Source organism: Cervus canadensis, chromosome 10 (assembly GCF_019320065.1).
Source record: "Cervus canadensis isolate Bull #8, Minnesota chromosome 10, ASM1932006v1, whole genome shotgun sequence".
NCBI lineage: Eukaryota > Metazoa > Chordata > Mammalia > Artiodactyla > Cervidae > Cervus > Cervus canadensis.
Window position 1 is genome coordinate 24317806 of NC_057395.1, and position 14605 is coordinate 24332410.

Genomic DNA, 14605 nt, shown 5'->3' on the forward strand with positions numbered 1-14605 from the left:
CCAGGCTAATCTGTCCATGGAATTTCCCAGGCAAGAATACTGGAGTGGGTTGCCATTTCCTTCTCCAGGGGACTGTCCCAACCCAGGGATCAAACCCAAATCTCCTGCATTGGCAGGCAAATTCTTTACCCCTGAGCCACCTGGGAAGCCCCTAAAACTTTTTCTAAGCACTTGCAAATAAGACTGTGAAGAAAAATTTTAAGACTGAAATTTAAGGGCCAGTCTTACTATACTACATTTTGTGCATGAATTCAAAATGCAGAGTGGAAAATTCTTCTGAATAGCTATGGTAAAATTATTCCTGGGAAATGATGCAGTGTTTCTATGGGTCAGGCAATATTTTAAGTTGCTCACAGTAGTTCATTTAATTCTCACAACAACCCTAAGAAGCATTACTGCTCCGTGTCATTTTACAGGTCAGGAAACTGCAGATGGAGAAATTAAGCCACCTGTCCAAAGTCACTCGATGAGCCAGCAGCAAAACCAGGAGCAGGGGTCCAGCCCCACAGCCCTTTTATTAATCACCCAGCCAAGCTGCACAGCTTTTCTACACCACCAATAGACCTCTGTGCCCCCAGAAAAGGCTGAAATCCTAAGTCAGGAAATCTAAAGCGATACTGGAAGAGCTACCAGGTGCGTGCCAATACCCACTTCAGCAAGTGTTGTTAGGACTGAGAAAAGCTCGGAATCACAGCCCTTCTCAGGCCCTCCAGAGCTAAGAACATGGCAGGTCTTCTCAATTGTCCAGATACTATTTTATGTTCTTCAGTTAGATTTTATAGTTCTTCTCATTTACGTCTCCGTTTTGAAATGTAACCCAATTAAGACATTTGCAACTTGAGGAAAGGACATTTTCAAAGTTGAAACACTATATACATGCATAAAAATTACTGTTTGCTGTCATTGTTGACTTTACAAATGTTACCTTTTTCCATTAAAAGAATTGTTAAATTTTTATATAGTCAAGCATGTCTAATTATTCTTTTGGAGCTTCTGGATCTCCAATTTTAAGAATAACTGTTATCCCTATGTGGTATATACAGTCTCCTGGATTTTCTTTTAAGATTTTAAAATTATTTTTTTGTTTACATTCATATCTTTAATCCATCTGGAATTCATTTTGTAGATGGTTTAAGATTCAGGTCCAATTTTATTTTTACCCTGAAGGATGGCCAGTTATGTCAGCACCATTTATTAACTAATACAACTTTTTCCCACTGACTTAAACCAAAACTTTTATAATATATTAAATTCTTATACACATTAGAGTCTATTTCAGGATTCCCCAGTTTAACCTACTGATTATTTTATCTCTTAAATATCAATTCCATATTGATTTAATTTCAGTGGTTTTATACTATGTTATAGTAACTCACAATGTAAGTTCCCCTTCACTGGTCTTTAATACTTTTGAAGGCTATTTTCAGGCATTTCCTTGCCATTCAAACTCTAAGATCATTTATCCATACTTCAAAAAAAATTATTGGATTCTAATTGAAATTGCATGATATTTGAGTATTAATTTTGGGAAAGTTGTAATTTTTATCTATTGACATGTTCAGCCAAAAATATGGCATGTCTGTACACTTCTTCAGATCCTTTTAATGATTTCAGTGTTTTCTTTATTGCTATTACCTGGTTTCAAATTTGTGATTAAAGCACTGAAACATTGAGAAAATTGTCATTTTTCTTACTAAATTAATAATTCTGTTTATGAACATATAGATAGAAATTTATTCATCTAATCTAATCTAATTGATACGACTATCGCCAAGTTTCAGAAATTCTAGGAAATGTGACAACATGGCTGAACTCATTGGAAAAAGCTAGAATTTGAGCCAGGAGAAAAGAACACTTAGTTTCATGCTCAAAACTGGACAAATTTTATCCCTTAGTGAAATTTACAATTATTGTAATCCTATCTGATATGGTTACAGGAACATTATCTTTGTATATTCTCGCCATTAAAGACATTATGTAAAGTAAAATATTTTCCAGTGCTGCTAGAAACAAAATCTCTGAATAAAATCATTGTGAAATATCGCTAGATTCTTACTTGACTAGAAAGTTTAGAAGCTTCCACAGCATGTTCAAAATCTGGTCTTCCAATTACAGCAGGCTCTTTATTCATTACTCCTTGCCCTTTCTTGTATTCAGCCTAAAATGAATAAGAAAATATCAGATATTTCTATTTTCCAGCGAAAAATTACACTAATAGCCAAAATAAAATTAATAGACTGTCAGCCCATAAAAAAATATTCCTTATAACTCACCAAATTCTAAAATGCTGACTGCTAAGAAGAAACTGATTTTATAAAAACAATGTTTTTTGTAGTAAAATAATCACTAAGCTTAAGTCTGTGAATACAGTCATCATCATCATTATGTTTATGTTATCCAGGAGGAATTTCTAGATAATTAAGACTCTGCATTCTGCATACACATGTCTTTTATGTTTAGTCTTAGTAACTGATCTAACCCCATCTGGTTAACATGCAGCTGAATTTAGTAAATAATTATTGATTTTTAAGATGAGTACAGCCTATGCTACTTAATCATTTGGTTCAAGTTAAGTCATCATTTTTTAACCAGAATGTAAGATATGTTTAAGTAAAATGGTATTTGCCAAGACAGATGTCTTAGGGAAGAGAAAAACAGCCATGATGCTCAGGAAATGTGCATGGGTAAATGCTGACTAACAAGAACCCGCACAATTAACAGGAACAAGACAGAAAAAAAGGCCAAAGTGAAGTTCTTTGGGACAAGATGAGAGATAATATGGAACCAGATGAATTACAAACTTGACTCTCAGGCTGAAACACGTGAATGTTATCTTAGGCCTGAGTAGTATTTATTTTTTCTAAAGTACTACAACACAAGCCATAGTCAAGTCAAGTTTGATCAATTTCTGTACATATCCAAATAATTTACACAAAGAAATAATTCAGATAAAAAATTGAGATGTCATTAATTCAGATTGATAAATTTCACTAATTAATCACCCAACTACCAAAGCCATGCTTTCAATTCTGCTCAAGATAAGAAAGAGAGATTACATCGCTTATGATCTTGGAGATCTGTGTCGCCATCTTGATGTCTGGTCTGTCAAGCTCTGCATTATACACGTGGGTGTCCTGTACATCTTTTCTATAAAAAATCTGATGGAAGAGACAGTTTTGATCAAAAAAAAAAAGAGAAAGGAAATGAGTAATGTCATACAGCTGCTAGTTTTAATGTCCCTAATGTAATTTATCCTCGCCATAATCATCTAAGAAAGTCACTGATCAGAACTTTAAAAAAAATTTTATTATGTGCAACATTTATTTGGATAACTATATTCTTTTTTTACTATACCAATGACTCATTGACATTATTGCATATGAACTGAATTCATACAACATAAAAAATATAATTCCAAGACCATGGCACAAAACCAAGCTTATAGGATTTTACATATACTACCCTTAAAAGCATGTCATTATGGATAAATGTAGATAGGCATATTCACATATAGAGTGTCCTCAATCAAGGGCATTAACTTGTCGATCACATAGTCTTGACTCCCAATGGATACAGGATAAGCTCCAGCACACAAATATAGAAAGTCATTTCCTGGGGTGAGGGTATGTGAAACTCTGGAATTCTGTGCCTTGCACACTCCCAACCACACCTTTCTCTTCCTTTCCTGCTTGGACTCTTCAAATGCCCCTTATCTGGGAGGCCTAGTGATGGGCGCTGATAGTTTTATTCCAGTAAATGTCACTGCAATGACTTGATCCTCCAACAACAAAAGGATTCACATTAAGAAATAGGCATCAAAAAAAAAAAAGAAATAGCTGTCCTCTGAATGCACATTAGATACAATCAAACCAAAGTATAGAAAACAGAGATTTAAAGATAGCTATATATATATATATATATAGCCAAATATGCTTCAGGTGACAGTTGCCATTCAGAATAACTTGACTGACAAATGGAAGGAGAGACTATATATATATATATATATATATTGCCAAATATGCTTCAGATGACAGTTGCCATTCAGAATAACTTGACTGACAAATGGAAGGAGAGACCAGAAGCCAACTCATATAACCCCTGATGGGCAACATCCCACTATCTACCTGCTTCTCTATTTCCTGAGACTAGTCATGAACTGAAAAGATGAAGTTCTATTTGCAAATTCACCAGTGGGTGGGCTGGTCAACTTGTCCATTACATTAGATTTTATTAAATTTATAACGCAAAGCATGTAGTAATGGTCATTTTCAAAATCTGTCTTCACTTTTTCAAGACATAAAAGGTAGAACCCAGAAATGTACAACTGAACATTTATAAAGAATGCACAATTAACTGCATTTGTACACAACAGGTGTTTCTTTTTCTTTTCTCTTTTCTTTTGGCTGCACTGTGCAGCCTGTGGGATCTTGGGATCTTAGTTCCCAGACCAGGGATTGAACTTGCTCCTTTGGCAGTGAAAGCTTGGAGTCCTAGGGAATGCCCACAAATTTCCCAAAACATAATCCTTTTTTTTTTTTAATTTTTGGCTGCATCACACAATTTGCTGGATCTTAGCTCCCTGACCAGGGATTGAACCCTCCTGCAGTGGAAGCATGGAGTCTTAACCACTGGACCTCTAGGAAATTCCTCAAAACAAGTACTTTTAATGTTGCCTGCAAACTTTCTGCAGTAGCATCATCTAGAGTACTTATAAAAATTTAGATTCCTGAGGTCCATCCTCAATCCTCTGAAATAGAATTTTGCTAAATGGGGCCCAATAATCTGCATTTTAATGAATTCCCCAGTTGACCACTAAAAATCAGTGTTCTAGATAATAGTGATGCATCTTGTTATCTTCCTTTCAACCCTACAGTGTTAAAAAAGATGTACTTTTTTACTTCTTTAAAAAATACTATCAAGTATAAGGAATGATAATGTGTTAATACTTTTATAGGCTCCCTAATGCATTATATTATTTTATTTCAATGAAGCATGTATATACACTTCTATTTAAGATCGTGCACTGGCTTCACCATTGACTAAACTATGTTTATAATCATGAGCCTGTCTGACAAGTGAACACAGATTAAATATAATTAGCATAATTTTGGCAAGAACGTCTGTTTTCTTCACCACTTCTATTTTCATAGGCTTAACAAGCAATTTTAAGTCAGGTTTGTGCACACAGGTAGCAAAAGATATAAGCTGAAAACTGAGTTATTTGGTTGGGTAAATTTAAAATCTTCAGGGATTTAAAATAAGCCAATTTTGATTGGTTTCAAAAAGCAACACACTCATCTACAAATGATGGCCAATCAACCTCAGGCTGCACAGAGTTAAACACAAGCTGTGTAAACAAAAACGGACTCTCAGGTGAAAACAAACCAAAATTACTACCCACCTACAAGACTGTTTCTAAGTTACTACATTCAGATGAAAAGCCATGGGGGGGGATGTCTTTTTGTTTACACAAGAGTGAGTGTAAAAATGGAAACCCTTACTTTTTGAAAAGAGCTGCAACCTCTCAGAAATCTGCTTTCCATGGGTTTCCTAATTATATGCTGTTCAGCCTAATGACTGCGTGGAGAGAGGTGAACACCACAAAGGCGGCGGGACTGGGACAATGAATGGGGCCCCATCATCCATGTAAATTGCAAATTAGATGCCGGCATATGTGACTCAAAACAAATAAGACTGACATGAGCTGCACATTCAAACAAGCGGATACCATGGAGCCACACAGGAGAAAAGCCCAGGGGCCTGGTCACTACAGATCTCCCAGGATATCAAGGCTTGGGGATGCTCCCCAGGAACGGGGGCTGATGCTGAGGCACACAGAGTCACAAGCTCCTGCTCTGTGCTCCCTGCAAGGATGCCTGAACACGGGTGGTGTAGAGACAATGTGGCCTGAGCAGACCACTCACCTTCCTCCACCTCGCCTGTGACTTAGGGCTGAGGGAAGCTCATCTGACATTTCTCAAACGTCTGCACTAGGTATTTTCTCCCTTCTTCAGCCCATCTGAATAATCCAAACCCTAAATGCAGTGTTTTCTGAATAATCAAACCTTAAATGCTCACTGAATTGGAACAATGGATGGGCTCCCATTCTCCAGGCAGTCTTCTCATGGCAAGATGGTGTTCTATATAAAACTGCTTTGAATAAGAAGAAAGATAGGGGTTCCTAAAAGTCATCAACCCAGGACAGGTGCAGGCCTGAGGGCCCATGATTTATTTTACCTCATTTTACTTAATGTTTTGTTCCCTAATGTGTCCTCAGAGGACAAGAGAGAATGAAAAAGAAGGCAGAGGGAGGAGCAATGAAAGGGGAGGGGGCAAAGAGGGAAGAAGGAAGAAGATGGGAAAGGAGGAGGAGAAATAAGTCATTTAAGGCAGTTTATGATGTGAGTGAGTGAAAGTCACTCAGTCATGTCTGACTCTTTATGACCCCATGGTCTACACAGTCCATAGAATTCTCCAGGCCAGAATACTGGAGTGGGTAGCCTTTCCCTTCTGCAAGGGATCTTCCCAACCTAGGGATCAAACCCAGGTATCCCGCATTACAGGCAGATTCTTTACCAGCTGAGCCACAGGGAAGCCCAGTTTATTATGTACCAGGTACATATTAAGGACATCACATTCACTGCCTCACTCACACATTTCTTAAATGAATGAGTCATAAGGATTTATATTCATTAAGCCCAAGTTGCCTTTATTACTCTTCTATTTCAAATTTTTTCTTAATTTAAACTAGTTATTCTCACTAATGAACATTAGACTAATTCTAATAAGTTCCACAAAGGAAACAAATGGACTTTTAATGAACACTGCACTAAACCAACCAAATGATTTTAGGGAAAATTATATCTCAACAATATTTTAGTCTGTCCCCAGGAGGAAAATGTATATTTCTCAATTTCTTTAAATCTCTTATTATAGCTTTCAATGAAGTTTCACCCTTATCTTCTATAGGTCTTATATAGGTTAAAACACAACAATTATGACATTAATATCACATTTAAATATTTATTTTGTGCTCAAGATAAACTGCTGTATATTTTAGCAGTATATAATATTTCCAAAAAGACCAACTATGACTTCTTCCTCAGAAGCACCGAGAATTATTACTTTACATGCTTGATCTCTTTCTCCTGCCTTTTTATTTCCCCAGTGAATTTACTTCTTTGCCCATTTCCATTCATCTGTATCATTTTCCTAAATTACTCCTTTGTTCCTTTGTAGTGGACATGTGTTTGTTTTTTTTTCTTTTTATATCTACCTTTTGTTGTTGTTTTAGTCACTAAGTCATGTCCAACTCTTTGCAACCGCGTGGGCTATAGCCCACTAGTCTCCTCAGTCCATGGAATTTCCCCAGAGAAGAATCCTGGAGTGAGTTACCAATTCCTTCTCCAGGGGATCTTCCCACCCAAGCAACTGAACCCTCAAATCCTGCATTGCAGGAGAATTCATTACCACTGGGAAACCCAAAAATCTTCCAGGTACTTTTAATTTGAAACTGCCCCTCCCTCCCTCCCTTCCTCCATGTGACTTGGTGAGGCTATCAGCAGCAGCCTTCCTTCCTGGTGACAGGAGTGGCCACGTGACAGGCTATCCAATCAAATACCCCAACCCTCTGGAAACTATGATTAAATAGAGGGCAGACACATAAACAAGCAAGGTCAGAGTCATTGATGGATCTGAAGCTGGGGGAGAAAGAACTGCTGTCCTTTCCTCTGGGATCGGCTGCAGTGAAGATGATTTAGTTTTGAAAATACCAGCCTTGAGACCAGCTAGACAGATTTGATCTGCAAATGAAGTCATGGAGAAGGAAGAAGAGCCAAGAGACAGGGAAAGAAGGGGGTCCTCATGACACTGTGGAGCATCTGGAGCCAGTTATGCCTGAAGGTAGCTTTACACAAACCAATAAATTCTCATTTTTCACTTGAGCTAATGTGAGATGGATTTCTGTTACTGAATCCACAAACTCCAAATGTAGCCTCCATTTCATGTTTTTCTGCAATGTCAACTCTATTCTTTATTGCCTCCAATAAAGATTTTAACTCTATCACCTGAAGCTAATACAATATTGATAGATCAATTATAGTTAAGTTTTAAAAAATTTTAATTCTATCAAAATCTGTCATGGAATTTCTTCCTTATATTACCATGTTCACTTACCCTCTCAGCTTTCATTTTCATCTCATTTTATTGTCTTTTAATCTCAGTTTATTCCCCCCTAATAATCTTTCTACTTTCATTTCATAAGGCCATGTCTTTGCATGTTCCTTACATTCATGCAGTTTGTTGTGATCCACACAGTCAAAGGCTTTGGCATAGTCAATAAAGCAGAAATAAGATGTTTTTCTGGAACTCTCTTGCTTTTTCAATGATCCAGTGGATGTTGGCAATTTGATCTCTGGTTCCTCTGCCTTTTCTAAAACCAGCTTGAACATCTGGAAGTTCATGGTTCATGTAATGCTGAAGCCTGGCTTGGAGAATTTTGAGCATTACTTTACTAGCGTGTGAGATGAGTGCAATTGTGTGGTAGTTTGAACATTCTTTGGGATTGCCTTTCTTAGGGATTGGAATGAAAACTGACCTTTTCCAGTCCCGTGGCCACTGCTGAGTTTTCCAAATTTGCTGGCGTATTGAGTGCAGCACTTCACAGCATCATCTTTCAGGATTGGAAATAGCTCAACTGAAATTCCATCACCTCCACTAGCTTTGTTCGTAGTGATGCTTTCTAAGGCCCACTTGACTTCACATTCCAGGATGTCTGGCTCTAGGTGAATAATCACACCATTGTGATTATCTGGGTCATGAAGATCTTTTTTGTACAGTTCTTCTGTGTATTTTTGCCACCTCTTCTTAATATCTTCTGCTTCTGTTAGGTCCATACCATTTCTGTCCTTTATTGAACCCATCTTTGCCTGAAATGTTCCCTTGGTATCTCTAATTTTCTTGAAGAGATCTCTAGTCTTTCCCATTCTGTTGTTTTCCTCTATTTCTTTGCATTGATCGTTAAGGAAGGCTTTCTTATTGCTCCTTGCTATTCTTTGGAACTCTGCATTCAAATAGGAATATCTTTCCTTTTCTCATTTGCTTTTCACTTCTCTTCTTTTCACACCTATTTGTAAGGCCTCCTCAGACAGCCATTTTGCCTTTTTGCATTTCTTTTCCATGGGGATGGCCTTGATCCCTCTCTCCTGTACAATGTCAAGAACCTCCATCCATAGTTCATCAGGCACTTTGTCAATCAGATCTAGTCCCTTAAATCTATTTCTCACTTCCACTGTACAGTCAGAAGGGATTTGATTTAGGTCATGCCTGAATGGCCTAGTGGTTTTTCCTACTTTCTTCAATTTAAGTCTGCATTTGGCAATAAGGAGTTCATGATCTGAGCCACAGTCAGCTCCCGGTCTTGTTTTTGCTGACTGTATACAGCTTCTCCATCTTTGGCTGCAAAGAATATAATCAATCTGATTTTGATGTTGACCATCTGGTGATGTCCATGTGTAGAGTTTTCTTTTGTGTTGTTGGAAGAAGGCTATGACCAGTGCGTTCTCTTGGCAAAACTCTATTAGCCTTTGCCCTGCTTCATTCTGTACTCCAAGGCCAAATTTGCCTGTTACTCCAGGTGTTTCTTGACTTCCTACTTTTGCATTCCATCCCCTACAATGAAAAGAATGTCTTTTTTAGGTGTTAGCTCTAAAAGGTCTTGTAGGTCTTCATAGAACCGTTCAACTTCAGCTTCTTCAGTTGGGGCATAGGCTTGGATTATCGTGATACTGAATGGTTTGCCTTGGAAATGAACAGAGATCATTCTGTCATTTTTGAGATTGCATCCAAATACTGCATTTTGGACTCTTTTGTTGACCATGAAGGCTATTCCATTTCTTCTAAGGGATTCCTGCCCACAGTAGTAGATATAATGGTCATCTGAGTTAAATTCACCCATTCCTGTCCATTTCACTTAACATTCACTCTTGCCATCTCCTGTTTGACTACTTCCAATTTGCTTTGATTCATGGACCTAACATTCCAGGTTGCTATGCAATATTGCTCTTTACAGAAAAAGCCTTGACTGTGTGGATCACAATAAACTGTGAAAAATTCGTAAAGAGATGGGAATACCAGACCACCTGACCTGCCTCTTGAGAAACCTATATGCAGGTCAGGAAGCAGTAGTTAGAACTGGACATGGAACAACAGACTGGTTCCAAATAGGAAAAGGGGTACATCAAAGGTGTATATTGTCACCCTGCTTATTTAACTTATATGCAGAATACATCATGAGAAACACTGGGCTGGAAAAAGCACAAGCTGAAATCAAGATTGCCGGGAGAAATATCAATAACCTCAGATGTGCAGATGATATCACCCTTATGGCAGAAAGTGAAGAGGAACTGAAAAGCCTCTTGATGAAAGTGAAAGAGGAGAGTGAAAAAGTTGGCTTAAAACTCAACATTCAGAAAACTAAGATCATGGCATCCGGTCCCATCACTTCATGGGAAATAGATGGGGAAACAGTAGAAACAGTGTCAGACTTTATTTTTTTGGGCTCCAAAATCACTGCAGATTGTGACTGCAGCCATGAAATTAAAAGAATCCTTGGAAGGAAAGTTATGATCAACCTAGATAGCATATTAAAAAGCAGAGATATTACTTTGCCAACAAAGGTCCATCTAGTCAAGGCTATGGTTTTTCCACAGCCTTGGTCATGTATGGATGTGAGAGTTGGACTGTGAAGAAAGCTGAGTGCCAAAAAATTGATGCTTCTGAACTGTGGTGTTGGAGAAGATTCTTGAGAGTCCCTTGGACTGCAAGGAAATGCAACCAGTCCATTCTAAAGGAGATCAGTCCTGGGTGTTCATTGGCAGGACTGATGCTGAAGCTGAAACTCCAGTACTCTGGCCACCTCATGCGAAGATTTGACTCATTGGAAAAGACCTCAATGCTGGGAGGGATTTGGGGCAGGAAGAGAAGGGGACGACAGAGGATGAGATGGCTGGATGGCATCACTAACTCGATGGACATGAGTTTCAGTAAACTCCAGGAGTTGGTGATGGACAGGGAGGCCTAGCATGCTGCGATTCATGGGGTCACAAAGAGTTGGACACGACTGAGTGACTGAACTGAACTACATTCACACAGGGTATCCCATGTGCCAGGTACTGTAGTTATACACACTTTAAACACATGAATTTAGTAAATCTTCACCCCACCATTGTTGTGCCAGCCTGTACTCATCTCAGCTCCATCAACACTCCCTCTCAAGGCTGGAACTAGTTATCCAGAAGAATCTTTTTTCTTGTATCATTCTTGGCTGGACTTGGCCAATAAGAGAAACTTTCAATTAGATATTGAAAATGAAGTAAAATGGATGCCTTTATTATCCATGTACAGCCAGACTGAGCACTGAGCACCAGTGACTCTGCAGCAAGCTTTTCATGTTTTGACAACAGTGATCTGAGATTCTTCAATAGGTGAATTAATAAACTAGAAAAAAGCCAAACCTCCACCATGATAGTCCTTAGTGAAAGGCAATTATTTGGAGATGTGAAGATTGAGAACTGAGGGATGGCAGGCAGCATGGAAACCACAGACAGACACCTGTGTAGCCAAGGGCAAAGTGAGCAGATAGAGTAAGAGAAGTCAAATCCAACTGGCCCCAAACTTACTCATTCCCTTCACTACTCCGGTGAAAGTTAAAACAATTCTTGGTGAGAAGAAATTGCTGGATAGGATAGGTTTGTAGGACAGAAGTGAATAGTACGATCTGTATTTAGTCATAATCTCAAAACACCAGTTTAGTCATCCTCAAGAAATTCTTTTGTTATAAACTCTCACATTAGGAAAGCTCTCCAAGTGTCATTAAGTAGGCACATGGACTGGAAATTCCATCTTAATAAGGCTTATTTCTGTTTAGGTATGTTGCATGTAAAAAAACTATTAAATAATTAAGTTGTAAACATTATTTTTAAAAGAAAATATAAATCTCTGAAATATAAGTAAATGGAGGATCTGATATTCATCAGAAAACATATTTTTTTCCATTTTCTAAATGATGGAGCTTTATCATTATTAGCAGTATTATCGTTGTTGATAAAAGCATTTTAGAGTTGATAAAAGTTTCCATATTTATGATTAATTTTATCACCACCACAATCTTATGAAGAAAGCAGAATAGATATTATTAACTATTCTGCCTTAGAGATGAACAAAACCTAATATACCTATTTTAATACTAAATTCTAAAAGCACTATTTCTGTAAGTTACATCAGGGAATTACAGGATAATAAATGTTTTTCCAATATCTTTTTAGTGACTTACTTATCCTTAAGATTTTTCTCTTTCTGATGGAATAGAAATTTTGTCTACTGATAAGTTTCGGGTTTTTTTCCCAATTATTTTTATTAGTTGGAGGCTAATTACTTTACAATATGTGCTGGTTTTGCCACACATTGACATGAATCAGCCATGGATTTACATGTGTTCCCCATCCTGAACCCTGCTCCCACCTCCCTCCCCATCCCATCCCTCTGGGTCATCCCATTGCACCAGCCCCGAGCACTTGTCTCATGCATCCAACCTGGACTGGCGATCTGTTTCACACTCGATAATATACATGTTTCGATGCTGTTCTTTCAGATCATCCCATCCTCGCCTTCTCCCATAGAGTCCAAAAATCTGTTCTATACATCTGTGTCTCTTTGTCTGTCTTGCATATAGAATTATCATTACCATCTTTCTAAATTCCATATATATGCATTAGTATACTGTATTGGTGTTTTTCTTTCTGGCTTACTTCACTCTGTATAATGGGCTCCAGTTTCATCCACCTCATTAGAACTGATTCAAATGAATTTTTTTAATGGCTGAGTAATATTCCGTTGTGTATACGTACCACAGCTTTCTTATCCATTCATCTGCTGATGGACATCTAGGTTGCTTCCATGTCCTGGCTATTATAAACAGTGCTGCGATGAACATTGGGGTGCATGTGTCTCTTTCAGATCTGGTTTCCTCGGTGTGTATGCCCAGAAGTGGGATTGCTGGGTCATATGGCAGTTCTGTTTCCAGTTTTTTAAGGAATCTCCACACTGTTCTCCATAGTGGCTGTACTAGTTTGCATTCCCACCAACAGTGTAAGAGGGTTCCCTTTTCTCCACACCCTCTCCAGCATTTATTGCTTGTGACTTTTGGATAGCAGCCATTCTGACTGGCGTGAGATGGTACCTCATTGACATTTTGATTTGCATTTCTCTGATAATGAGTGATGTTGAGCATCTTTTCATGTGTTTGTTAGCCACCTGTATGTCTTCTTTGGAGAAATGTCTGTCTAGATCTTTGGCCCATTTCTTGATTGGGTCATTTATTTTTCTGGAATTGAGCTGCAGGAGTTGCTTGTATATTTTTGAGATTAATCCTTTGTCTGTTTCTTCATTTGCTATTATTTTCTCCCAATCTGAGGGCTGTCTTTTCACCTTACTTATAGTATCCTTCGTTGTGCAAAAGCTTTTAAGTTTCATTAGGTCCCATTTGTTTATTTTTGCTTTTATTTCCAGTATTCTGGGAGGTAGGTCATAGAGGATCCTGCTGTGATTTATGTCGGAGAGTGTTTTGCCTATGTTCTCCTCTAGGAGTTTTATAGTTTCTGGTCTTACATTTAGATCTTTAATCCATTTTGAGTTTATTTTTGGTGTGGTGTTAGAAAGTGTTCTAGTTTCATTCTTTTACAGGTGGTTGACCAGTTTTCCCAGCACCACTTGTTAAAAAGGTTGTCTTTTTTCCATTGTATATTCTTGCCTCCTTTGTCGAAGATAAGGTGTCCATAGGTAGGTGGATTTATCTCTGGGCTTTCTATTTTGTTCCATTGATCTATATTTCTGTCTTTGTGCCAGTACCATACTGTCCTGATGACTGTGGCTTTGCAGTAGAGCCTGAAGTCAGGCAGGTTGATTCCTCCAGTTCCATTCTTCTTTCTCAAGATTGCTTTGGCTATTCGAAGTTTTTTGTATTTCCATACAAATTGTGAAATTATTTGTTCTAGTTCTGTGAAGAATAGTGTTGGTAGCTTGATAGGGATTGCGTTGAATCTATAGATTGCTTTGGGTAGTATACTCATTTTCATAATATTGGTTCTTCCAATTCATGAACATGGTATATTTCCCCATCTGTTTGTGTCCTCTGATTTCTTTCATCAGTGTTTTACAGTTTTCTATGTATAGGTCTTTTGTTTCTTTAGGTAGATATACTTGTAAGTATTTTATTCTTTTTGTTGCAATTGTGAATGGTATAATTTCTCTTTCTGTTTTCTCATTGTTAGCGTATAGGAACGCAAGGGATTTCTGTGTGTTAATTTTATATCCTGCAACTTTACTATATTCATTGATTAGCTCTAGTAATTTTCTGGTAGAGTCTTTAGGGTTTTCTATGTAGAGTATCATTTCATCTGCAAACAGTGAATTTCACTTCTTCTTTTCCTATCTGGATTTCTTTTTCTGCTCTGATTGCTGTGGCCAAAAACTTTCAAAACTATGTTGAATAGTAGTGATGAGGGTGGGCACCCTTGTCTTGTTCCTGATTTTATGGGAAATGCTTTCA

The 14605-nt window shown here is 37.8% G+C and overlaps 1 protein-coding gene across 11 annotated transcripts in view; it reads right to left on the reverse strand.

The window, feature by feature from the left end:
- The window catches only part of NEBL (nebulette), a 380361-nt gene that overhangs the window by 80155 nt on the left and 285601 nt on the right, over nucleotides 1-14605 (reverse strand). For 9 of the 11 annotated variants that reach the window (XM_043478746.1, XM_043478742.1, XM_043478741.1 and 6 more), the window contains 2 exons: nucleotides 3057-3158; nucleotides 2057-2158 (listed from right to left, as the gene is read on the reverse strand). The exons of the other annotated variants lie outside the window; for them this stretch is intronic. In XM_043478746.1, the coding sequence (XP_043334681.1) occupies nucleotides 2057-2158; nucleotides 3057-3158 (204 nt within the window). The remainder of the gene's footprint in view (nucleotides 1-2056; nucleotides 2159-3056; nucleotides 3159-14605) is intronic. 11 annotated transcript variants of the gene reach the window in all.